The following is a 26,802-nucleotide window of genomic DNA, read 5'->3' as shown; positions in this document are numbered from 1 at the left end:
TGTTATGATTTGTTATGATTTGTTATGATTTGATATGATTGGATTTGTTATGATTGGTTATTATTTGGATGTCGTCCGACTGAATTACAGTTAAATATTCTCCTCCTCTTCTCACGTGCTAGAGACAAGGCCATGAGGAGGAGACAAGGAGGAGACAAGGACATGAGGACACACACCTGACCTCAGTGAACCGGCCTGCTTCACTGTGACTGACAGGAAACAGTCAGTGCTGTGGTAACAGGTAATGACTGCTGGGAGAGGAGAGACAGCTCGTCAACACAACAGGTGACTGAGAACACCACAACGACAAGTCTGGGCAGAGGAGAGAGTATGAGCTGCCTCATACACACTCACACACACTAAATACCAGTCATGACACACTAACAGACGCCCTGGAACGAGGAGTGGCTGGGTTAGACCTGCAGAGACCTGGTTCCTGAGACGTTTGCTCCACTGTCAGCTGAAGAAAACTGTCATATCAGCTCTTCAAGAAGAACCACATTAAAATGTTTTAAAGGCAAAGGGAGAAAATAACATGTTAAACCTGCATTAGCCAAGAGTTTTACACATTTACACTGGTATCATCAGAGTAAATCAGCTAACAGAGTTTTATATGCGTCTGGTAGCTGAGTGGTCAGGTCCACACCACATAGGGGTAAAGACACATAGAATTCCACTCCTGGTCAGTAGAACCTCTAACCCTAACCCTCACTGCCTCTGTCAAATGAAGGTTTGCCTTTGTCGTCACCTCGTCTCACATGTTTCTACACAACAGCTCATCATAGCAGAAGTCCAAAACCACATCCAACAACAAGTCTCTACAAGGGAACAGCCTCTACAGGTGAACAGGTGAACAGTCTCTACAGGTGAACAGGTGAACAGTCTCTACAGGTGAGCAGCTGTGGAATGCCAATTGGTCCAAAACGTCTAATTTGACATTCACGTTAATTTGTCAAATTTGCCTGTCTAACGACGACAGAAAATGCCGTCTTAGCACGTAAATTATGTCTTTAGACAACAAAATTTTTTGGGTTCACAAATTTTAAACATCTACAGGCGTTTGGACCATGAACGCTTCCATGCTATTTGTTGGTATCAACATACTCACCTCTTTGTTACATAGAGGATGCATTTAGCTGTGTGTATGCATTTGTTGCGGTCATGTAGGCGCTTGCCAGTTCGTGCTACGTACATTTCTTGTGTCATATACGCAACTGTGAGTGGACAGTCCATTTGTGCGGAGGGGTGGATCAAGACTTAGTTAAAACTCCTGACTAAATCACAAAAACTTGTTAAAGAAGCTCTTAAATTGTTTTCCTTTCTGGATGTGTTCACCCTATAGATAGCTCTTTTTTGTTTAGTTTTAGTTTTATTTTTGTCTTTTTGTATTTGGCTTTGTTCTTGCTCAATGGGAGCTTAGAAGCCGAGGGGGCCACATGCAGCTCTGGTTGTTTTGTGTTTTTTGTCGGTTGGTCTGTAAAACAAGCTGTGAGCCGCAGTGCTAGCAGGTTGCGAGCTCCAGATGGTCAAATATGGGATTCGAACATTTACCAGATATCATATGCCAGATACTGTCTGGGCACGGGTGCAGCTTAGGCTACGCATCTTTGCGAACTGGTTTAAGTGACATCTGTTGAAGTTCAAGGATCAGTTAGTTTAAAATACGCCCCTCGCTCTGCTCCAACTCCGCCCTGCTCACCTGCTCTCTCTACAGACATCAGACCATATGTACGTTTTCATCCAGGTGCATTTCAAAACACAAAAACGTGGTTTTTAACAGGAAAAATTCCTAATCCATAGTCTCTTCATGAGTGAACAAATGTAAAATTAAATTTTTTAAAACTATATTCACAATGTAAAATATAATTCACACCACAGTTTTGTTGCACTAACACTCTCACCGGTAATCAGAAAAGATCTTAAACAGTTTACACTGAAATCAATTACAGAACCGAAATTATTTTTTCCTCCAGTCTGTTAAAAATATAACAGGTTACCGTTTGTGCTCTAATACTGCCATCTCGTGGGCTTTTAGACAAACACCACATTAAATGAACATGTAAATTATGATAGCGAAGTTACATTTTCTTCTCTTGAATTGATTAAGCTCTCTGTAGGGTTTCCCCTCAGAAATTGATGAAGTGGTACCATCCAAATTTAAACGCCTTTAGACGTTCAAAACGGACATGTGAACACAACATTTTTTAGTTGTCTTAAGATGTAATTGATGTGTTAAGACGGTATTTTCTGACATATTTAGACAGTCAAATTTGACGCATTAACACGGACGTAAATTAGACGTTTTGGACCTATCGGCATTCCGTAGTGAACTCCCTCTGCAGGTGAGCAGCCTCTACGATGAACAGTCTCTACAGGTGAACTGTAGCTTTCATTGGACAGAAATGGATCACATAAAGACTGACTGGTACATACAGTCACTGGTTTATTACAGAAGGTACACCAGGTGTTTGTTATTCTTCCAACCTATATTGATAATGGCTGTTCACTCTCTGAAAACACTGCATCCTCCCTGAGGTTCTTAGAGTCTATCAGGCTTCTCTCCTGTGGAACCAGCTCCAAGTATGGGTCCAGGATCAGACACCCTCTCTACATTTAAGATCAGGCTTCAAACTGTCCTTTGTGATAAAGCTTATAACTGCAATAGGCTGAGGTTGCTGGGGGAACTCCCATGATGCACTTCTTCTCTCGCTACTTCATGTCATTAACTTTGTGCTTCTCCTGTTACTATGAACGTCATTACATCTGTATCACTCATTATTACCATTATAACCAGTCTGACAGCGCTCCAATACAACACAGTGCATCCTCACACACACACACACACGCACACACACACACACAGCTATGCCATGCCAAGGAGAAGGACTGAGCCTTTTAATCCTGGGCAGCCCTGCAGGATGATGCAGAGGACAACCTGTTATGTAACACTCTGAATGCTGCTGCAGCAGAAATGTCCATTACACACTGGCACACACTGCTGCATGGACACACACTAATACACAATGCCACAAGCAGTAGCCTGGAAATGACTGCACAGTGCCATTCATAAATACAACAGCAAGCACGTGTGTGTTGGGACACACACACACACACACACACACACACACAGCAAAATTCAGCACAAGATTACATTTTCTTTTATCATAATTTATAGAATTGAAAAGTCACTGATATGTTGACACTGAGCCTCAGTGAAAAGTTCACAGACAGTGAACATATATCTAGAGAATTAAGATGGGTTATAGACTCAGTGACCACAACATCATTAAACCTGCTACATTCAGCCTGCAGACAGTTGGTCTGGTTTAACACCTACAAAACAATCAGACACAACCTGCCACATTTAACTAAGCCAAAGAGCCTGGACGTCACCACCCAGTCCAGCCATTCATCACTGCAGCCCTAACCCCAGCCTCTCCTCTTGCCTGAGACTGCTTCCTACAAAACCTGCTGGCTGTCACACTTCAGTTGAATATAAACGCAGGCTAATTTCCAGGAGACATGGTTGCACATACAGCGCAAAACCAACACCTGTACACACCACATACCTGTACCTGTGTTTAAACAAACACAGACATGCGTGGTCAGAGCACACAACAATTCCCTGAGACATCTGTTACTGAGAATATGCATAATGAGAAAACCACTGAGATAAAAAACTCCAACACTGAATCGGCTAATCACATCTTAAACGTATTTAAGAAGAAGACATTACAACCATTTCGATAAAAACATGACACATTCACTCAACTTGGTCCGAGCCTGGAAAACACAAACGCGACGTCATCTTTCCTCAAAATACGGTACTTTTCTGCAGCGGGCAGGCGGTGATGCCAAACTCCGTTCAAAAATGTGTCACTTTAATGCTGTTATGTCGGAGACGATCGTATCTGGTAGACCAACTAATTCAAGCTAGTCTGCGAATTATTAGAGACCAGTCTTTGATTCATGATGTAATCAATACAACAAATCATAAGTTACTGCGATGACATCTTTTTTTTTTCTTCTCCGCACCACAGTACTGCAACTGCGAGCAATAGGAATTCAAGTTTAAATTTACCTGGATATGTGTGGTGCTTTTGGAGCAGATGTATGCCGAATTACCCAGAGGGCTCTGTGGACTTCTACAAAGTGAAATGCTGTTTTTAAGATCCGCCTACGTTCCCCAACAGTAGAGCCAACATCACATTGTTGCATTTTAAATGGAGTTTGGCGGCAGGCTGCTTAACCCGTCATCGCAAATGCACCAGGCACTGTAAAGTCATCCATGCACAACACTGAAAGAAATATAGCGGGGTTTCACTGTGACTTACCGCCATTCATGGCCTGTGTAGATTTAACCCGAGCAGCTGCTTCACCTGGATACACCCAGACCGCCGCATGAGACCACCTGCAGCAGAGTCACCACATCATAGGTGTGTTTCAGGTCTGAGGTGCATGCTCATCAGCGCTCACTGCGGTGCTCGAGTTTGATCAGCTGAGTCACGAAGGCGCGTGCGCCCGCCCGCCCGCACGGACGCACGCACGCACACCTGAGACGTGTGGGGTTATGGAGACAAAGTAATCCTCACACGTCCCCCTCTCCTTCACGTTGAAGGACTGTGTTGGTGGGTGGAGGAATAGCATGTGACATTGTGTTGTCAGGTTTGTTAAACTGCATTGGCGACACAGTTGTCACTGAATCAGCTGATGCCCATTTCTTAGCTCTTATTTCTTAAACAGATGGTCAACTTCACAATGTCTAAAATGTTACCGCAGATGTAGTAGCTCACCTTGAACTGCCTACAGTTTTCATCTCGAACACTATCTAGTGGCCAAATGAAGTCTGGCATGTGGAGAACCAACTTCCAGTGGAGCAGTAAATGTGGCGTTAACTGTCTCACACCAACAGTGTAAAACTGAATCACCCTGTTACTGAAACTGAGGCATCATAACAATGATGTGTTATTATATACTGCGTTCTATACGGTGTTATACTGTGTTACATTATGTGTTATATACTGTTATACTGTGTTATATACTGTGTTACACTGTGTGTGTGTGTGTGTGTGTGTGTGTGTGTGTGTGTGTGTGTATAAATAAATAATATAAAACAAACAGCAGGTCAAGTCATATCTTCAGGACCAGTCTCTGACTCTCCCTGAGAAGACCAGACAAAGTCCAGCCTTAGACCTCACAGACCATTTGTGGAGAGACCTGAAGAGGACAGTTCACAGAGACTGTCCGGAGGATCTGACAGCAGCACTGAGATAAACTGACCAGATCAGGTTCAGAGTCTGTTGAGACTCTGGAACCGCTGGTGAAGGGGGTCCTACAAAGACCCAGATTCCGAGTCTGAAGAGTTTTTTTAATGAGAGATTTCAGTTTTTTTATTTTTAATAAATTGGCATACGTTTCTAAAAACATGTTTTTATTTGTCATTGTGTAGATTTATTTTTAATCGACACAATAAAAAGAGAGTTTGTCAGGGCCTCTGAAGACAGATCCACATGTTCATAAACCGGATTTAGACAGTGTAAAATAAGTCACCTTGAGTGACATGTATGTGTTGTAAATTGTGATATTCATAAACCAGGAATCTACTGAAGCACCAATAAAAAATATTTATCACTATGATGTAAGTTATAAATATAAAAATAAAATAAGAGTTTCCTATGTGCTGGAAACGGCGGAGTTGCGAGCACGCACTGTTTTTTCAAAATAAAGCTCGGTTTCACCCAGACACTGATAGAGCAGATTATAGGATGGATGTATTACGAACTGTTGAGGATAAGGTGGTGATCTGAAAATACGTTTCAGTATTATAAATAGCTTTATTTTGAAAGGTACAACCGGAGGCTGGGTGTTCTATTGCCGTTAGCCTTTAACGGGACAGCTGAGCAGGACGCAGCGGGAATCAGCGTCAGTGGAACAGCGGGAGCTCCGGGACCGTTAGAGGCCAGAATCCCTCTGCTCCGGATTTCATCAGGATACAAAATGAAACCATGGAAAACGTTACGTCTGATGTCGTGAAAGCGGGAATTATCCGCTGACGGTAGAAACCGCACAACACGTCGGGCTGCTCTTCTTCATCTCCTCCATTTTGGTTATCAGTGATGGAGCACATCCGGACGCCCAAGGTACCGACACACGGCCGCATCTCAGCGCCGATGACTCGGCTCTTTGTCTTCCTCCTCCGCCGCTTGTGGAGGCAGATGTTCGTTACGACCCAGTATCAGACCAGTATATGACATGGATCTGACCAGAACCTGACCAGAACCTGACCAGAGTCTGACCAGCATCTGACCATTGTATGACCAGAATTTGACCAGTATGTGACCAGAATCTGACCATAGTCTGACCAGTAGCCGTCCTGTGGTGGCAGGACACATGATGCTGGTGTCTCTGTCTTCACCTGCTCAGTAAACAGTTACAACAGTCACACACCACAGTGACATCACAGTGACATCACAGCCCATCTAATATCACCTGTCTCAGCCTCTGCTGCTACAGATTGCTCAGTGATGTTGAGCACTCAGCTGATGACCATCGTCTTCCTCCTGTCAGAGACACACAGACCTCATGGACTGATCCTCATCATCATCATCATCATCATCAGGACAGTGGTTGTAGTGGGGCTGAGATGAGTTAACATGGGTGGTACAATGTGCAGATATCTGTAATGATACACACATTACAACACCACATCCCACAGCTCACAGATGTGTGTGTGTGTGTGTGTGTGTGTGTGTGTGTGTACACAACCACTAGTTACCATATGAAGATACTTTACTGTTGTTACAGTTTAATGATCTGTTTTGTTTCATCCTTGTGAATGTGCAGATGTGCTGTGTCTTTTTAATGTGTGTATTTGTCCATCTCTGATGTTGGCTCATGAGTGTGTTGTGTTTCTGATGTTGGCTCATGAGTGTGTTGTGTTTCTGATGTTGGCTCATGAGTGTGTTGTGTTTCTGATGTTAGCTCATGTGATTGTCTGTGGCAGGTGGAAAATGTGCGTCTTCTGGACCGGTCGTCGGGCCAGAGGAAGGCTAGTATTGGAACTCTCTACCTTTCTGCCACGCACTCCATCTTTGTCGAGAACAACCCTGAGACACGCAAGGAGACATGGGTAAGCTGGAGGCAGGGGGTGGGACAATGGGACCCATCCATGATGATATGAAGAGTGAATTTCTCTTCATCATCATCATAATCATCATGTGGCTGCCTGACTGACTCAGAGCTTCATCTGAAGTTACCTCCCTCATGTCCCAGTGAAGTCTCACTGAGGACAGACTGCATCTCCTCCACCCATCACCAGGAAACAGGTCATCTGTACCTGAGTCTGTGGTCACACCTGTGACTGGGACCCACAGCTGAAGTTAGACTAGTTCAGACTGAGTCTCTGGATTAAATCCAGTAGGTGTTTGCTTTTACGATTTGTTCGTCCAGTACAAACAGGAAGTCATCACAGTGACACACTGACTTCAGCAGCAGCCTTTGGCCTCGTCAGTCTGTAGCTCCTCCTTCTCCTCCTCCTCCTCTGTGTTATGAAGTGATGTAAGGACAACAGGACACTGGGTGAATGTTCAGACTGAGGAGGGGGAGGTGTCACCCCTCCCTTCTGTCAGATCTCCTGCAGGAGGCAGATCAGGAGTCTGTCCCATCCCTCTGGATTGGACTAGATAATAAAGGGGGGTCAGGTTTCACCCAATAGGGACCATCTGTGTCTGCTGGATTTACAAGAACAAAGAAGACAGGGGTCAGTCAGACAGTCTTCCTCCTCCTAGCATAAAGATATGTGGTGTGTGCCTGTTTTATATGGTGCTGATTCTGTGTGTGTGTGTGTGTGTGTGTGTGTGTGTGCGCGCGCGTGTGTTACAGGTGTTGCACAGCATGGTGAGCAGTGTTGAGAGGCCTCCCAGCAGCCCTGCAGGGAGCCAGCTGGTCCTGCGTTGTAAGGACTTCAGGGTCTTCCAGATCCTGGTCCCACAGGAGAGAGACTGTGTGGATGTCCATGCCTCATTGGTCAGGTTGTCACGACCAGGTGTGTACGTGTGTTTCTGTGCTAGTGTGTCATCAACAGCTGTGTTAGCTGATTTAAAATGATTCTCTCCTCCTCTCCTCTCTCCTCCTCTCCCCTCTCTCTTCCCTTGTTGTGTGAGTGAGGGTGGTAGACGTGCGAGTGACGCTTAGTTTTTGAATAGTTTTTTGTCCCTGTTTTTCAAATTTTCCTCTTGTATTCATCACCTGTCCTCTGTGCATGATCAGGTAAGCTGTCTTAATATTTTATAGAGCATTAAATCAGTGTTTTGTGAGGTGCTTTTGGGAGGAATGGCATTCTCTGAGATGCCACCTCCATTTATCTGGCACGGAGTGAGGATAGTCCCGCCAGAAGGGAACATTACTTTGTTGTCTGTCAGGGAACAGGTAGGACATGATAAACTATCTTTTGCATCCAGGATGAACAAAGTAGTGTTTGTGTTCTTGAAAGATGATGGATATGAGGGATATCTTTGTGCAGGCTTCCCCGCTGTCATTTCCTTGCACGCTGTATCCAGTGTTCCGCTGTTTATATCGAACAGGTTGTTGGAGAGCATTCTCCGCAGCTTCAGTAAATTTACCACCGGGTTTAAAACACTTTAGAATATAAGATATCTATAACTAAAGTACGTTCAGTGTCTGAGGCAGCAGGTGTTCGTGCTCCAGGACTCGCCTACACAGACACTGCAGGTGTCCATCAGAGTAGGGGTGGGCAATATTACCTAAAATTGATATCATGGTATTTTTCACTTTTTGGACAGTACAGTATTTGACAGTGTTATATCACAGTATTACTTTTTTCCCAAGTTGTGGAAGGAATAGAATGTCCTGTCCCTTTATGTAAATAGAAATATTTTGATAATAAATTAAGTACATGGACTCTATCATTATCACTTGGGAGACACAGCATTTATTTTGCAAAATGCCAGAAGATTTTGGTATAACTTAATTGCTACAACAAAACTAAAATGACCAGTTCTGTTGTCCCAAATGAAGAACACTTTTGTGGTCACATAGTAGCTGTGAGCCAACAACAGGGAACACAAAAACACACAAATGAAAGCATCAAGGCACACAGCTACTAAGATGGACAGTGAAATATTTAAATGATTTGTTATCCAGAGCAACCTAAGTGAATGAAGAGCGGGAGGTTACAATGCATCAGCTGTTGCTGGGAATTGTTTGACCTTTTTTGAGATGATCATTATAACAAAGAACACAAGAACAGTGTAATAATGGTTCTAATAAATTCACAAAAAAAAAAACTCTGACAAAACCAGCCATTAAAGTTCTCTCACAGGAACAACAGCCCGTCAACACGGTTCTAATAGTTTCATGATATAGTTTCATGAATAGTTTCCTTTGCCAGGAACACCAGCCTGTCGACATTTTCCGGCTTCAGTGCTGCGCTGTTGCTTGTCACAATATTGCCCCATGTCCTGAATGCACGAGGAATAGCTAGTGGCTGAGATATATAAGAATTTCTTCACCAGGCGGCTGATGTGAAGTGGGAACAATGGAGGCACCACCACTCCAGTGTATCAGACCCGCTGTCAGCCGTCACCATCAGCAGGTAGCTGTCAAAGCCCTGCTGCTTTGTTGGTGTATTGCTGCACCCTTTGAAGAAATGGGCCAGGCTTTTCTTGGGTTTTTCAGCAGCAGGAGCACTGCTATCTTCCATCCTGCTTTGGCCTGGTGTGGAAGAGGCATCCGTGGCTGTCTTCTCCTCCAGTGCTTTTGTTCCTGTAGCTGCTCTGCTCCTCACTCTTTCCAACTTTTTACTTGACAGGTAGGTGGCCTTGAACTGTGGGTCTAGGAATGTTGCCATGGTGAGCGGCTTGTTGGTGGCAGGATCTTGGTATTTCTCATTTAGATAATCCAGGACCCTCTTCTTGATGTCCTTGCTCAGTCCTGTATTGTCTTCTTCTGACCTCAAAATCTTTAGTGGAGGGGTAGCTGTTGTGTTCTGCTTCTGCCCCAAATCAAGGAACAGAAAGAGTAGTTTTTTTCACCATACTTAAAAATGAATGAATGAATTCAAATTAAAAGTAGAATGAAAGAAAATTAGAATTAAAATGAATCAATTAATCATTGGTGGGGATTTTAACTGCACTGTAGACTTAACTGTGGACAGGATAGGTGAGGAGCCCCAGAGTTAAACATCTACAATCCAGACAGTGCACATGGGTGAGCGTCAGAAACAACATGGTGACTGCAGCCAGACCGACGGGACAGGATCTACATTTCCCAAAGTCTGAGTTCCAGACTAATTCACAGCAACATAAGTCTAGTTGGATTCAGTGACCACCATCTTGTCAGTATAGATTTGATCATTTTGCCAGGTTAAGTCCTACTGGCTTTTCAAAAACGAAGTGCTACAAGACAGCACTTTCTGCCAGTGCTTTGATCACATTTGGCTGCAGTGGAAAAACAAAAAGTTGAACCCTTCCAGTTGAAGGGCATGAATGCTCCAAGCTCTTTCTTTTTTTTATCTGGAGAGATCTGAGGGCATGTCTGAGAGTGGCGCACCACTGTTACCAGATGATGGACAGTATGCATGCTTTTAGTCTCATGTGGATTGTGTGTGTGTGTGTGTGTGTGTGTGTGTGTGTGTGTGTGTGTTGGTTGGGCATGTTGTGCTCTGTGGGGAGGGGGTGATGATGTGTGTTTCTCCTGATAATTGGTTGATAAAGGGACATTTAAAAACCAAAACCTCTCTCCTCTCTCCTTCTCTCCTCTCCCCTCTACTCTCCTCTGCTCTCTCTCCTCTATCATCCTCCTCCTCCTCCTCCTCTCAGAGAAGTATAGTGAGCTGTACTGTCTCTCCTTCAATCCCAACGTGAACAAGGAGGAAAGGGAGGAGTCGTGGAATTTCATCGACCTTGTGTCTGACTACAGGAGGATGGGAGTTCCTAACAACCTGTGGGTGATGACAGCAGCCAACAGTGAATACAGGGTTAGTGAGGCTGCGGTGTTTTACAGAAATAAGACTGAGCAGAGTCTACTCTGCTAACATGAGTTTAAACACTTGAACCTATGTGACCTAAACTCCTCATTAGAGACACAGTTGACAGTTCAGTCCTTTAATGTTACCAGATACTCAAGTGACTGTGGTACCTATGAGGTCATCCATCACAAACATGAGCAGACAGGACAGAACAGTACTGACCTACTGACCTCCCTGATGTTACCACCTGTTAGATAAACACATCTGTCTTCAAGCCTCTCAACTCTCAGAGGTCTCTCACCAGAGTCAGACTTGTCATCAGGACCACCAGGACAAATTCCTGTGGACCAGGGTTCATTCAGGGTGCAGGCTGGTCCCAGCGAATGAGTTCAGGTCTGACTTTCTTTCTGACTCTGCAGTCTCCACAGATGTTAACGTGGCTCTTAGCTGTTGCTTGATCACAGCACTTCTTTTCCTCTTGTTCCTCCACCATCTCTCCTCCTTGACCTTCTTGTGGAGTATATTCCCGTCACTGGTAGAAATTTCGTCTCACCTTCACCTTCAGTCTCTCTTCCACAAAAAAAAGAGTAAAGCTCTTATGTTCACGGGGCAGGAGTATTTTGAGTTTGGCAATAAGCTGCATAAATGACTCACAAGACAGTTGTGCAAATTTGAAAATGATCGTATAGTCCATAGAGTTAAATCAGATACCGGGGAACCCTTAACCTCTCATTAGGCCATAAATGAAAGATTTCAGCAGTTCTATGAGAAGTTATATACACCTCATATGAGGGCAACACCAGGTGACACATGTAAGCATTCCTGGATGACAGCAAACTCCCAACTTTAGACCAAACTGACTGTGATTACTTGGGAGCTGAGATTACACGTGAGGAAATCAGGCACAAATGCTGGAAAGGCATTCGACCAGGTTGAATGGCCCTATTTGCCATCCTTAAAAAGTTTGAAACCGGCAAAATTCATGAATGGGTCTGGGAACTGGACAGGACTGTTCATATTGTTGAAATATACTGTTACCGTCAAAATATACTGGTAATAAAATACCTCTTTATCCAGTCTCCTTTTCATATCTAGACCACAAACATCAATAACGGCAAATCTGTCCTGTCAGTTCTGTCTTTTATTGGTCGCTGGATACAGAGTCAACTGTGATAAGAGCAAGCTCATCCCGCTTTGTATTATGGATCGTGAATGAACTCCTCTTCAGGACAACAAGAGATAGGTTCACACACTTAGGGATAATTATTACCAAAAATTTGATCTGTTACTTTCCACATTAAAATGTCTAAAATCAACTAGACCTCTGTTCTATATGTCGTTGAGTTGTGTTCTTACATCATCACAAATGTTTCAAAATGTTTACACTAAGCAAAGCAGCATTTAGTAACAAACCTGATCATTTGTTGCTCAGGGCTCAGTATGCCCGTGTGGTATTTCCCCCTGAACCCTCAGCCATCAGGGCACCCCAACCTGATCATTTATAACACCATATATATTCTTATTAACCATATTCTCAAGTCCCTCATTTGCTCCTTCCAGTTCTGATGGTGCTTTTCTAGCATGAAGGGAGGTGGTCATATCTAGTGTAGCTCAGAGAAAATTATGCTCTCCACTACAGGAGCTATGTCAGATCACATTCTTACTTTGAGAGAGTGCAGGGCCATACAAATGGATGTTTACTACAAATGGGTATTTACTGGGGTGGAGATAAAACCTGACCCTGTGTTAATCCCCCCCAGGTGTGTGATACGTACCCCTCAGAGCTGTTTGTTCCAAGGTCAGCCACGCCTACCATCATCGTGGGCAGCTCAAGGTTCAGGAGTCGAGGACGATTTCCTGCTCTGTCCTACTTCCACCAGGACACACTGGTCAGTGACACGCGCACACAAAGATTATAATAATGATGATGATGATGATGACAGTGATGATGATGCTTCATTGCTCTACAGGCTGCAGTCTGTCGGTGTAGTCAGCCACTGTCAGGCTTCAGTGGACGCTGTCAGGAGGATGAGCTGATGCTTCAGGCTGTGATGAAGTCCAACCCTGGTAGTGACTACATCTATGTGGTGGACACCAGGCCCAAGGTAACACGCACACCCACAGACCAACACACGCACGCACGCACTTGCACACACACACACACACACACACACACACACACACGTACAGACCAACACAGCCAGCAACAATATGCACATATACAGCACTGTGTGTGTTTGTCCAGCTGAATGCCATGGCCAATCGAGCAGCAGGTAAAGGCTACGAGAATGAGGACCACTACACCAACATCAAGCTGCAGTTCATTGGCATCGAGAACATCCACGTGATGAGGAGCAGCCAACAGAAGATCATCGACGGTGAGGAGGGTCTGTGTGTGTGTGGTGTGTGTGTGTGTGTGTGTGTGTGTGTGTGTGTGTGTGTGTGTGTGTGTGTGTGTGTGAGAGTGTGTGCGTGAGTGTTTGTCTTCCTCTGACAGATGTTTTCCTGACTTCTACCTACAGTGGGTGAGATGCGGTCTCCGTCCATGACAGACTTCCTGTGGAGTCTGGAGAACTCTGGTTGGCTCAAACACATTAAAGCCATACTAGATGCTGGGGTTTTCATAGCCAGGGTGTGTATACACACACACGCACACACTACATTTTTACTACATTTATAATGTATTCCCTAACTATAACCTAAACCTGATTCTGACCTGAACCCTAAAACCAGGTCCAAACCCTGTCACCACACAGCTGTCAGACCCCACCAGTAGCCTAGATATATTATATTATAATATAATAAAACACACACACACACAGCACATTCAAATAGTGAAACTGTCTGATTGGTTACACCATCATCCAGGTAAAAGTCAGATTTCTAAAGCTTCAACATGTTACTGGACCTGCAGAGACACTCTGACTCTTGTCTCTCACCTGTCTTTTCACACCTGTCCTCTGACTCTCTGCCTCTCACCTGTCTCTTCACACCTGTCCTCTGACTCTGTCTCTCAGGCCGTGGCTGATGAAGGAGTCAGTGTCCTGGTCCACTGCTCAGACGGCTGGGACAGGACAGCCCAGGCCTGCTCTGTGGCCAGTCTACTGCTGGACCCCTACTACAGGACCATCAAAGGACTGATGGTAACACACAGACATACACACACACACAGTGATGACACAGCTTAACTCCTCTCATTCCCCCTCTTAACTCCTCTTCCCACTGCTCATCTTCACTCCTCCTCTCACTCCTCCTCTTCACTCTGTAGGTGCTGATAGAGAGAGACTGGGTTTCCTTTGGACACAAGTTCTCCCACAGGTGAGTAACTGTGTATTTTATTTTGAAGGACAGGTGAGCCTGTTCTTCACAGTTACTACAACTTCCTGATGTCAGACAGTGACACTTCCTGTCAGAGTGACATCACAAGACTGATGAGACATGAGTCAGTGAAAGCAGCAGAAAGAAAAGAGTGAGGAAGAGAAAGACTCATTTTACCGGGTCAGAAGTAAAACCTCTTCAAATGTGTTTCCTAATTGACTGTTGGTCTTATTGAAAGCAGCAGCATCACCAACATTGCCACATCTCCATCTGAAGGAAGATGCACATGCATCAGCCAACAGGAACGCTGTGTCTCTCTGAAAACACCTGTGATTGGCCAAAGTCAGGAGCAGCTCTACCAAGAGCAAACTGAGAAGGATGAAAGAGTCAGACTCTGTATCACCTGGTAAAGCATGAGCCAACAAGAGCTGTGACTCCAGTCACTGATAAAGTCTGGCTAATCAAACATGTGAGGGTGAAAGCACCTGTAGAAATTTACCTGCAGAAAATGACCTGTAGAAATTTACCTGTAGAAAACCACCTGTAGAAAATCAACTGTGGTCTTCTGCAGCAGATACAAATATGCTGGAACAAGAACTGGAAACAGGACTCTTCTCGAGCTGGGACCAGGTAAGAAGGACTTGGATCAGGGAGGAGGTCCCGAGCGATAGTTCATCTTTCAGTTCAACAGTGACTTGAAGCAAAAAGCCAAGACAACACTGGAGAGTCTTCAGGACCAGTCTCTGACTGTCCCTGAGGGGACCAGACACAGTCTAGACTGAGACCCCATAGACCATCTCTGGAGAGACCTGAAGAGGACAGTTCACAGAGACTTCCTGTCCAGATGATCTGACAGGAGGACACAGATAAACTGACCAGATTTTGTTAATGAGAGGTTTCAGTTTTTGTTTTGAAATTGATTTGCAAACATTTGTAAAAGCATGTTTTGGGTTAATGAGAGCAGATTGAGTATAAATGTGAAAAACTGAATTACTCTTGACATCATATCCTGCTCCTCTGTGGACATGTCGAAGTGTAAAGAGTTCTGTCTGTCGGTGCAACATACATTATTAATACAGCCACTTCACTTTCATTATATATATATATATATATATATATATATATATATATATATATATATATATATATATATATATATATATATATATATCCAGAGGTTTGAGACCACTGTCCCATGGTTTATGTAAATATATATATATATATATTTACATAAACCATGGGACAGTGGTCTCAAACCTCTGGACCCCACTGTTTAATTAAATTCTGAACCATTCATGAATTTCATTTACACAACATAGTGGATGTTCTGTGAGTGTGTGTTGGGATGGACAGTAAAGACAAAGCTCTGTCCCTGCAGGTATGCCCACCTGGATGGAGATCCTAAGGAGGTGTCCCCTGTTATTGATCAGTTCCTGGAGTGTGTGTGGCAGTTGTCAGAACAGTTCCCATGTGCCTTTGAGTTCAGTGAGCGCTTCCTCATTGCCATACACACACACATCTACTCCTGTCAGTATGGGACCTTCCTGGGCAACTGTCAGAAGGAGCGCAGGGACATGAGGTAAGAAACTCCTTAATGCAGCTATAATCAATATTTTATAATAACAATCTAAAAAACCCTGTGACAGTGTGAGAGGAGGGATGAACCTACAGAGAGTTATCAGCTGAATATGCAGCTAATAGTTACCATTCTGTCTGTTCAACACGACAGCTAATGGTTAGCATACTGTGATTCAACACAACAGCTAGCAGTTAGCAATCTGTGCTTCAACATGACAGCTAACAGTTAGCATACTGCACCGTAAGAACCTGGATGGTAAAATGATCGACACTTCTTGCCCTCAATGGTCACTATCTTGGCTAGATAGCAGAAGGGGAGGGGCCACCAACATATTTTCAAACTTGTAAAAACAGCAACCAAAGGAGGAGGACATGTTGTCTGCGGCAATGGCAGCTTAACTTCCATGTCATGTGACACACAGGGCACACAGGAGGGTATAACGTTAATTTTGAAGTCAAGTGAGCAAAGCAGCCGATAGGTGGCCGACAATGCTGTTGTCATTTCCAGACAACACAACCCTGTTGAAATTCACACACTATGACTGTAAGTGTACAGAATACACAGAGTACTACATATGAGTGTATGGATTACACGGAGTACTATGTGTGTATACTGAGTACAGACCAATCAGTGTCAATATTAAGTTATAATGAGTGAACATGTGTCTCAGATGTTCATGTATGAACTGAGATACAGTTCATACATGAACTGTGGTTAGAACCAGGTTGTCTGGTCTCTGGAAATCATCCTCCAGTGTTCCCAGTAAGGATCCTCCCAGTAAACAGGACTGAGTGACCTGATTTATGACTCCGGACAGTGACGTCTATGTGACGTCCATTTATTTGTCCTGTCCTCAATCAGTCTGTGGCTCATGGGTCTGGATGTCTGTCAGTTGCTTTGTAAGTAGTGAAGTCCATAGGACAAAGAGAAGCAAACAGGGGTCAGAGCCTCACTGTGACTTAGGCACAGAAACCTCCTGAAGATCCAGACTCAGATTCAGATCTGGATCCAGTGTCTGTTACCTGATAAACAGACCAGACCGGACTAGAAGAAACCTATACTATACTCTGTACTCCTTTTCCTTCTGACTGTATTGTGTGTGTGTGTGCGTGTGTGTGTGTGCCTATGTCTGTGTCTGTGTGTATGTGTGTGCAGGCTTCGTGAGCGGGCCCATTCTCTGTGGCCTCACTTGTGGAAGGACAGAGCCAACTACACCAACCCACTGTACAAGGCTGAGCTGAGTCAGAGTCAGGGCATCCTGAGACCCAACACCACCCCCTACTGCTTCAAGTGAGTCACTGCAGCAAACACGGCACAGACACTGACGCCAACATATTTATTTATTACTTTAATAGAACAATATACAGCATTAAGTTCTATTCTATAGATGTTCATTTCTCTGTCTACTTGCTCCAGGATGTGGAAAGGTCTCTACAACCATGTGGAGAACTCGAAGCCTCCTCGCCAGTCGCCTGCTGACTTCCTGTCTGCCGTGAGGGAGGAGTCCCAGCAGCTGGAGGAGGAGCTGACCAATCACCAGGAGGTACCACCAGGAGGAACCGCCCACCACCACCATCTGGGCTCCAGACAAGGCATACAACACACAGAGACACTTCTCTGACACTACGAACACCCCAGAACCACATCAGTCCAGTTCAGCAGTCTCTCAGAGGTCCTGTTTCCATGATGGATGTTCACACAGCTACCTGACCAGAGTCCAGCTAAGACTTAGTCCACTTCTTGGCCAAGGCAGACTCTAATGTCTCTGGTCCAGAGTCAGCAGAGATCCAGCAGGACTCTGACTCAGACTTTTCACCCCACAGGATTGTGGGTATTGCAGTAAAATAGACCAACACCACTGGTGTGTTTAGTTAATGAGTACACAGCTCTCTGAGGCCTGGTAGGGGGCGTGTCTGCTGAAGAGGGGAGAGAGAGAGACAGAGATAGAGACACATGTGAACACATGAGTTCCTTGGTGAAGGCGATGATGTCAGTGATGCGTGGTGATGTCATGAGCCTGTGAGTAGCGTGATGGTGTGACCACTTCCTGAACCCTCTGTCTCCTTCTTTCTGCAGAGAATATCAGCACTGACAGGGCAGCCAATCACGTGGGAGAAGATTGAGGTTCCGAGGAGGAGGAGGAGGACCACCCACCTGCCACAGAGACACTGTGGACCGGACCCACCCACCACTTACACAGACCCAATCACCAGCCCTGCACAGGACATCGGTCACGCAGTCTCCTCTGAACCGACCAATCAGAAGGCTCAGAACAAGGACCCCCCTCTCACCCTGCAGGTAGAGCCACATACACAGCTCAAGAACCACGACCCCGATGACCTCTCCACCTGCAGTGACCTGGAGTCGGGCGTGGCTGACCTCAGCAGCCGCTCGTCCAGCGGTGGGGACTACGGCAAGGACCCGGACTTGGAATGAGGATGCTTGGGCTACTGCCTGATGGGAAAACAGGGTGAAGGTGACGGAGGACATGATCGCTCCTAAAACTATTTATTCAAACATCTGGAGAAGAAAAGGAGGGAGGAAGAGTCAAAGATGGTGACGACTGACTTCATCCTTTGTTTCCTGTCTCAGTCCCTCCTCCTCTAAAGGGAACAAATGTCCGTTTGTGTTTGTTATGACGTTTCCTGTTTACGAGGCACTGCTTTTCTAAGTGACATTGTTTTTGTTGTTGTTGTTGTTTTTATTTTGTTTCAGGGATTAAGTTTTACTGTGACACAAGATAATACTTAACTACTGTCTCTATCCCAGCTTCACTTTCCCTCCTCAACCACATCATCATAATTCAACATGATGTCTTCCACTTCTTCACTGTAAAACTGCATCTGTTATAACACTGGTGACAACAGAAAACCTCCAGCCAGTTACATCCTGTCTCAGCATCATGAGCCTGGACCAGTCTGGACCAGTCAGATGTGAAGGGCCCCGAGTTCAGCTCTACAGTAGTAATATAATAAGAGTTACATAGATATAATTAGTGTGTTATATATGTGGACAGTAGATGATGTCTGCAGGCATCAGGACTGTGCAGATGTGTGTCGTCTTGGTCCTGGATCAGGCGCCAGGACTTAGCAGATGTGTGTCGTCTTGGTTCTGGATCAGCTGCTACAAACATGAGGTCTGAACACTGGAAACAGGACCTGGACTCAGATGAAGCCTTGTCCTTGTCCCAAAACCACATCAGTCCATAAAATCTGCCACTGAGGGTCAAGCAGCAGGTTTTCAGTGGTGGATCCAGACATGTTGATTCAGTCCAGCTCAGAGACAGAAGGACATGAAACGTGGTTCGAGTCACAGATTCACAGTCTGATCTAACACTGGTCTAAAGTTTGAAGCTTCAGTGTAAATACTCATGTTTCTGTAGCAGTGTGTAACATGATGTGATGATATTTATCCTCTGCAGCTCATCACATGATGTTCCAGGTGTTGTCATGGAGACCATGTCTGACTGGAGGTCAGGATGTGTAACTACTGTACAGTGATCTGTGTGTTTCAAGGAGCTCAACTGTTACTGTAATATTGGTGGACGGTGGTGAAGACTCACCTGCTGATCAGTGAGGCTCAACTGTGGGACTGGAGAAGCACAAGTGTTGTTGGGTGGTCCAGTTGGTGAACAAAGACTCATCTCGAGCTTCACACAGAGAGGGAGACTGATCCCAGAGTGAATCACCAGCTGGTTCATTAGCTGCTCTGTCAGCTGGTTTTCACTGACTATGACTGGAGTGACCATGTAAAACCAGTTCAATCCGTGTCCACGTTGTATAACATCACTGACAGTCTCTGGATCTCCTCTCCCTCTGGTACATGTCCCTGTAGCCTGTGGTGTGTATGTGTGCGTGTGCGTGTGTGTGTGTTGTGTATTCAGTGATGTAACAGATCTATCAATAAATGAGCTTTTAAAGGGAAAAGAAGTCCAGAATTTCCTTCAACATCACATCCACAGATAGAAACCTCCACAGATCTTTAGACTTCTGCTGATCCTGATCCATCAACATGAGGAGACCCAAACACTGATGAAGATCTGCTCCGTGAACAGAGACCAGAGTCCAAGCTCCTGTTAGTCTCTGATCCTCCAGACACACTCTGCCGGGTCTAAATTAATTCCTCACAGCTAGGGGAATCAGCAACTCAGAGGTGATGATGTCACTCAGAATCCACTTCAGTCCATCACCAGTTCAGTCAGACCAGAACCAGACACTGTGTGTGTGTGCGTGTGTGTGTGTATGTGTGTCCATGTCCATCCTCAGATCCAGTATCAGTCCGGTTCTGATTCTTAATGAATCAGCTGAGAAATGTTCCAGTTAAAGACATCAGCATCTTTACACCAGTTTATACTGAGATGGTCATGTGACCTGGACTGAGAACAGAGACACTGCTGCAGCTCATCACACTTTGGTTCTGTTGTTTTATCTTCTGATGTTGTGACTCACATCACTGATGTGTTGTTTTTTGTGTCTTTCCTCTCTTGACATCTTGACATTGTCTGTGTTTCTTAAGGTTTTAACTGGAGCCACAAACCATCAGGAAACAAGGGTTTCAATAAACCGTTCTGTTTATTTAATGGGAATGTGGATTTCCAGGATGTTTGCCATGGTTCCAAACTACAAAGGAGAAACAATATTTTTATATTGCAATATTTGTCTAACAAATCCAAAATCTGTCCTGAATATACCGTAATCCCAACTAAGATAGATAATGAAAGACTACTTACATTGAAATAAAGCAAAAGACACATGGCAAAAACCCAGCAGGAGTCAACAAGGTGCAGGAGGTTTGGAGGCAAAGAGGAGGAAGTCCTGACCTCTGTTTGTGATGTGGGAGGAGGCACATTCACAGGGAAAGGAACCACCACATGATGCCTCCGTGTGGAAAGGAGGTAATATGAATTCACAGTTTCTCACAGTTAATAATAACCTGTACTATGAAGCTGGTTACCACCTGATTCAGTTAACTCTGGTTTATCTGTCCAAGGTACGAGCTCATTCATGTTACAGAGAAAGAGTTTTTAATTATAAACATCATCAACAGAACCATGAATTAAGTATTAATATGATCTAAGAAGAAACTGTGAGACCTGCAGGTAAATTCAGTTATAGTGACATTATCAAGTGAAATTCAACAAGGTGAGTCTGAACGATATGATCACATGACCAGAATGAAAAAAAAAAACTGTAGAAATAATTTCCAGTTGTTTAAATCAGGCTGAGGATAAGAGCATGAATTATTTTTTTTAATTAAGTTTCGTACTGAAGTGGTTGATGTGTGATGAGGTCAGTGTGACTGAAATGTTCATTTCTAATGATGAAAGTGTGTGGATCATTCTTCTAATCAAAGACATCAGAGATTTAGTTTTTATTTCCAGTTCTGCTCACAGAGTCTCCTCATGTTATTCTGAGCTGCAGTGATGAAGAAGAGAGTAAAAGCTTCATAACTGTATATAATAGTCATGATGTTGTTATTTAGTGTGATGAACTCTCCTCCATTTGTTAGAAGCTCTGTTTTAAAACCGAGTGGACACATGAAAACAGCAAAACATCCACTGATCTATACAAATGTCTACTAATCTTTATTATTCGCTCAAACATCTCCCATAGTTCACTTTGGCTGAGGTCAGGTGACTGAAGGTATACAATTCACTCTTCAGACCATCACTGACCCTGTGAGCACTTTCTCTTTAACTGGTCACCGTCTGCTCTGACTCACGTTTCACCGACAACTCAGAACCTCAGTGGAAAAAGTGATGATTTTAATTCATTTTAATTCTTCACCCTAAACCCAACCAGAAATAGTCAGCAACTCCTTCTCTTGCTCTTCCTCATCATCACAGACATGATGACGGTCCTGACAGATACATGAGGTCCTGATGGAAGAGTCTGTGTCAGGAGAAGAACAGCTGCTCACACAGTTGTCGAGTATCCTCTGGACACGAGACTGCGTGGCCGATGGTCCGAGGGTCGCAGTAGATCTCATAGTCGTTTCCTCCCTGCCACACACACACACACACACACACACACACACACGTTTATCTGAACATGAACTTTACATGAGTGTGAGTGTGTGAGTGTGTGAGTGTGTGTGTGTGTGTGTGTGTGTGTGCATGTTCTCTCCAGACGACCTCTAAACATCTGGACAGAGGTTGTCCTCTGACCTCATCAGTGGCAGATAATTATCATTATCACTGTCTGCTGCAGACTCAGGCTGTGTTTGGAACTGCCTACTAACGTACTATTCATACTAAGTGAGATGTCAAAACTGAAAATTGTAAGTCCATATGGTTATATTCTTGCATGAAAAAATGTTCAAACTTTTGAAAAATGACCCATTAACAGTGCTATTAGCGGCTATTGTAACAGCTTTCAGCTTTCTCTAAAATCCCCACCAGTTGTCGCTGTCGCTGCTGGTTCGTGTGAAATGCATTCTGGGATACAGCCTGTACACTATAGTGTGAACACAGCTTGGTAATGGCATACTTATTTGTTAATTTAGTAGATAGTATACAGTATATACTCAGTGAGTATGTAGTAGGCAGTACATTAGTAGGCGGTTCCGAACACAGCCTCAGTCTACTGCTGCTGTACATACAGTTAGGCCCAGAAATATTTGGACAGTGACACAAGTTTTGTTATTTTAGCTGTTTACGAAAACATATTCAGGATACAATTATATAATCAATATGGGCTTAAAGTGCAGACTCTCAGCTGTAATTTGAGAGTATTCACATCCAAATTGGAGCAAGGATTTAGGAATTACAGCTCTTTAATACGTAGCCACCTCTTTTTCAAGGGACCAAAAGTAATTGGACAATTGACTCAGAAGGCTGCAAAAAAAAAGATAACAAGGCTGCATGGGCTCTTCCCTCGTTAACCTGTCATCAATTAAGCAGTTAAAAGGTCTGGAGTTGATTCCAGGTGAGGCGTTTGCATTTGGAAGCTGTTGCTGTGAACACACAACATGCAGTCAAAGGAGCTCTCAATGGAGGTGAAACAGACCATCCTGAGGCTGAAAAAAAAGAAGAAATCCATCAGAGAGATAGCAGAAATGTTAGGAGTGGCCAAATCAACAGTTTGGTACATTCTGAGAAAAAAAAAAAGAGTGCACTGGTGAGCTTGGGAACTCAAAAAGGCCTGGATGTCCACGGAAGACAACAGTGGTGGATGATCACAGAATCCTTTCCATGGTGAAGAAAAACCCCTTCACAACATCGACTCAAGTGAAGAAAACTCTCCAGGAAGTAGGTGTACGAGTATCTAAGTCTACCATAAAGAGAAGACTTCATGAGAGTAAATACAAAGGATTCACCACAAGGTGCAAACCATTAATCAGCCTCAAAAATAGAAAGGCCAGAATTGACTTTGCCAAAAAACACCTGAAGAAACCAGCCCAGTTCTGGAACAGCATTCTTTGGACAGATGAGACTAAGATCAACCTGTACCAGAATGATGGGAAGAAGAAAGTTTGGAGAAGAATTGGAACAGCTCATGATCCAAAGCACACCACATCTTCTGTAAAACATGGTGGAGGCAGTGTGATGGCATGGGCATGCATGGCTTCCAATGGCACTGGGTCACTTGTGTTTATTGATGATGTGACAAAAGACAGAAGCAGCCGGATGAAATCTGAAGTGTATAGGGATATACTTTCTGCTCAGATTCAGCCAAATGTAGCAAAGTTGATTGGACGGCGCTTCACAGTACAGATGGACAATGATCCAAAACATACTGCAAAAGCAACCCAGGGTCTTTTAAAGCAAAGAAGTGGAATATTCTGCAATGGCTGAGTCAATCACCAGATCTCAACCCAATCGAGCATGCATTTCACTTGCTCAAGACAAAACTTAAGGCAGAAAGACCCACAAACAAGCAACAACTGAAGACAGCTGCAGTGAAGGCCTGGCAAAGCATCACAAAGGAGGAAACCCAGCGTTTGGTGATGTCCATGGGTTCCAGACTTCAGGCAGTCATTGCCTGCAAAGGATTCTCAACAAAATATTGAAAAGTAACATTTTACTTAGGGTTATGTTTATTTGTCCAATTACTTTTGAGCCCCTTAAATGAGGAGTGTTTGTATAAAAAAAAAAAGCTACAGTTCCTACATGTTTAATCATATATTTTTGTTCAACCTCTTGAATTAAACCTTAAAGTCTGCACTTCAATTCCGTTGTAGTTGTTTCATTTCAAATCCAATGTGGTGGCCACACTGTCCAAATATTTCTGGGCCTAACTGTAAATCACTGGCTCAGTGTTCCCAGTGTTCCCAGTGTTCCCAGTATGCCATGTTGATGGGTTGTCTGATATATCTGATATGGTATTCTGCCATGTATAGGTGAAGCCTCCTGGTCCATGTGTGCTTTTACTCACAGCTGTGGTCTTGTCTCCAAAGAAGTGGATGGTGGAGAAGTTGTCCTTCTCAACAATCCCCAGACAGTACCTCTTGTCCCAGCCGTCAGGAAACACATCGAAACTGATCTGGCCTCCTGCAGAGGAGTCACATATTGACATCACACTGTCACATGAGGTCACCTGAGGTCACAGTCACTACACACACGTAGATGTAATGAGTGCAGTAGAGCTGGTGTGAGGAGAGATGGTGACTCACCAATGGAGAAGGACAGACCTCGTCCTCTGAACTTGTCCTGCAGCACAGACACAAACTTCTCTCTGATCTTCTCTCTCTGCAACACAAACACACACATCACAACACACTGTCACTGTTGATAGACTCACTCCAATCAGCCAATCACATGTTAGCAGCAGATCCAGGTGAGGAAACCCCCCCCCCCCCCCCAGTTCAGTATTGATTAGTTCAATATTGATCAGTTCAGCTGTAAGTGATCAGACGTGTGTGGGTCACCTGATCCAGCTCATAGAACTCCCTCCTCTCCTCCTGCGTACAGCTTCGTCCGATAGGAGACACGTTCAACATGCCATTACGGAATTCAATAAACGTCCCCCTGTAAGACAGTCACACCAGTCTGCATGAGGCCAGACCAGATCTTCACTGCAGACCTCCTCCATCACATCAGTTACACCACTGTTAACCCTTTAATGTAACATCAGTGCTGTGATGATGTGTGATACCTCTTCTTAGGCAGTTTGATCTGGGACATGTAGTTCAGACAGAAGTTGATGAAGTCCTGCAGCAGCTCTTCTCCCATGTGGGCCTGGATGGACTGACAAAGACAATGTCCCTGTCACCATCTTCAGAGTCAAATAAACAAGCAGTAATGACTAGGGTTCAGGCTGACTGGTCTCCTCCAGGGTCTGAACCATCAGATTGGGCTTTGGACAAAAGGTTTGGACTTATTCTGTCCGTCTTACCTGGACAGAGAGTAACTGTCCATTCTTATAGGCCACAAGTCCATTCTCAGCAAATACGTAGTCCACTTTCTGGATCACTGCACAGAGACAAACACAACATCACAGGTGAGAAATGAACCTGTCACTGGTCTGCAGCAGAGGTCCAGGTGTGTGTGTCTCACCATCATCTCCTAGCTGCTCCTTAATCTTACAGAGGTCTGACCCTCCTACCACTCCAACTCGAACCCGGGTCCTCAAGTTCTCCAGGAACTCTGCCATGTCTGGAGTCACACGCTGGAACAAAAAGCACAGCAACAAGACTTTACCAAAAAAATAGTATATCTTAAATAATAAAAATGAAACCCAGGTAGAGCAGTGAGCTGTAGACAGGTTGAGTTTGTATGACTGAGGTTTTACTGTGGTTCAGCTGCTGTTGTGTTTTCAGGGAGGAAATACATGTGTCACGTTTCTACTCAGTTGTGTTTTGTCTTTTCCACTTTTCCACTAAACCCTCTAAATACAGTGTCCCTGTCACAGTCACAGTCCAAACACTGATCAGGACACTGATCAGGTCCCAGAGGGATGAGAGCACCCGAGGCCACCGAGGAACAGATCTCATCATTCATTCAGTAACAAACTACTGCAGCATTTTAATATGAGACACACTCAGAGGTTCATTAATAAAATCAGGCTCTCGGATCTTCACTGGTGGAGCTTGAATATGTTGCACAATGAGTTGTCACTACTACAGGTCTGACGAAGAAGAAAACTGTACGAGCTGGTTTTACTGCCCCACTGAAACACAATCCGAAGCGTCGTTCCAGAATGCGGAAGTAACAGCATCTGTATTAGTTTCATAGGTTTTACATCTGTCTTGTCCAATTAAAAAAAAAAAAAAAAATCACACAACTGTCAAATAAAGACACAAACGCACAACTGTCAGACGACTTTAGTCCTTCAAGATTTTCGCTCCGTTAGAAACGTCAGCTTAATGAACCGTCGTCATCGTTTCCTGGTCTACGATTGGTGAGCAACGTTAGTGACACGCACCTACACCTGACAGTTCACAATAATTACTCACTATTACACCGTTTGTTACATGTAGCTTGCTAAACACATCAGATGGAGATAAAGTGGAGCTATGTTCCAGGGTACACGGAGCGAATTATCGCTCGGACCAACAACAACAACAACAATAACGTGGAGCCGGACGTAATATCCTGCTCCACGTTGTTGCTCTGTAGCCTACGGAGTCAGGTGTAATGTATGATTATCCCTCTCTCTTAGCCTCCAATACAACACATCTACACACACACACACACACACACACACACACACACACACACACACACACACACACACACACACACACACACACAGAGAGTTTACCTGTCTTGCGGCAGTCAGCGTCCCGTCAACATCGAAGAGGCAGAGTGTGCTGGAGTCCATGACGGCGTTACTCTTCTTGTGTCCGGCTGAGCTGTGGTCTCCTGCGGACTCGGTCCCTGTCTGTGGCCGCAGTACTCGTCCTGTCCACGGTGAGACCCAGCTGCGGAGCTGCAGAGGACTACAACTGCTGCCACAGCGAGCAGCCCCTTCTTCTT

The 26,802-nt window shown here is 44.4% G+C and overlaps 3 protein-coding genes across 5 annotated transcripts in view; 1 reads left to right on the top strand and 2 right to left on the bottom strand.

The window, feature by feature from the left end:
• The window catches only part of LOC139637152 (microtubule-associated tumor suppressor 1 homolog), a 44,901-nt gene extending 40,410 nt beyond the window's left edge, over nt 1–4,491 (bottom strand). Inside the window, exon 1 of one of the 2 annotated variants that reach the window (XM_071505729.1) lies at nt 4,335–4,491. The gene's annotated coding sequence lies outside the window, so the exon portion shown is untranslated. The remainder of the gene's footprint in view (nt 1–4,334) is intronic. The other variant, XM_071505731.1, reaches the window with a different exon arrangement.
• Nucleotides 4,492–5,892: 1,401 nt separating this feature from the next.
• Nucleotides 5,893–18,708, top strand: mtmr7b (myotubularin related protein 7b). 2 transcript variants are annotated; one of them, XM_071504185.1, is made up of 14 exons: nt 5,893–6,140; nt 7,004–7,129; nt 7,882–8,044; nt 10,839–10,996; nt 12,748–12,876; nt 12,958–13,092; nt 13,233–13,365; nt 13,510–13,619; nt 14,005–14,130; nt 14,256–14,305; nt 15,684–15,884; nt 17,040–17,174; nt 17,301–17,476; nt 17,961–18,708. In XM_071504185.1, the coding sequence occupies exons 1-14, from the start codon at nt 6,117–6,119 to the stop codon at nt 18,005–18,007; spliced, it is 1,713 nt and encodes a 570-aa protein (XP_071360286.1). In that variant the 5' UTR covers nt 5,893–6,116; the 3' UTR covers nt 18,008–18,708. The 2 variants fall into 2 exon arrangements, with proteins under 2 accessions (XP_071360286.1, XP_071360285.1); XM_071504184.1 differs by having other exon boundaries at nt 5,980–6,140; nt 17,301–17,427.
• Nucleotides 18,709–20,436: 1,728 nt separating this feature from the next.
• pmm2 (phosphomannomutase 2) lies at nt 20,437–26,802 on the bottom strand. Its single transcript, XM_071504186.1, has 8 exons — nt 26,588–26,802; nt 25,381–25,492; nt 25,220–25,296; nt 24,980–25,071; nt 24,753–24,852; nt 24,498–24,573; nt 24,260–24,375; nt 20,437–21,885 (listed from the first exon to the last, which is right to left on the bottom strand). The coding sequence occupies exons 1-8, from the start codon at nt 26,645–26,647 to the stop codon at nt 21,781–21,783; spliced, it is 738 nt and encodes a 245-aa protein (XP_071360287.1). The 5' UTR covers nt 26,648–26,802; the 3' UTR covers nt 20,437–21,780.

The sequence above is a fragment of the Trachinotus anak genome, unplaced genomic scaffold (assembly GCF_046630095.1).
Source record: "Trachinotus anak isolate AG129_WGS33_773 ecotype Australia unplaced genomic scaffold, CSIRO_AGI_Tana_v1 ptg000019l, whole genome shotgun sequence".
Taxonomy (NCBI): domain Eukaryota; kingdom Metazoa; phylum Chordata; class Actinopteri; order Carangiformes; family Carangidae; genus Trachinotus; species Trachinotus anak.
Note: the sequence above shows the minus strand (reverse complement) of the source record. Positions and strands in the feature narration are given on the sequence as shown.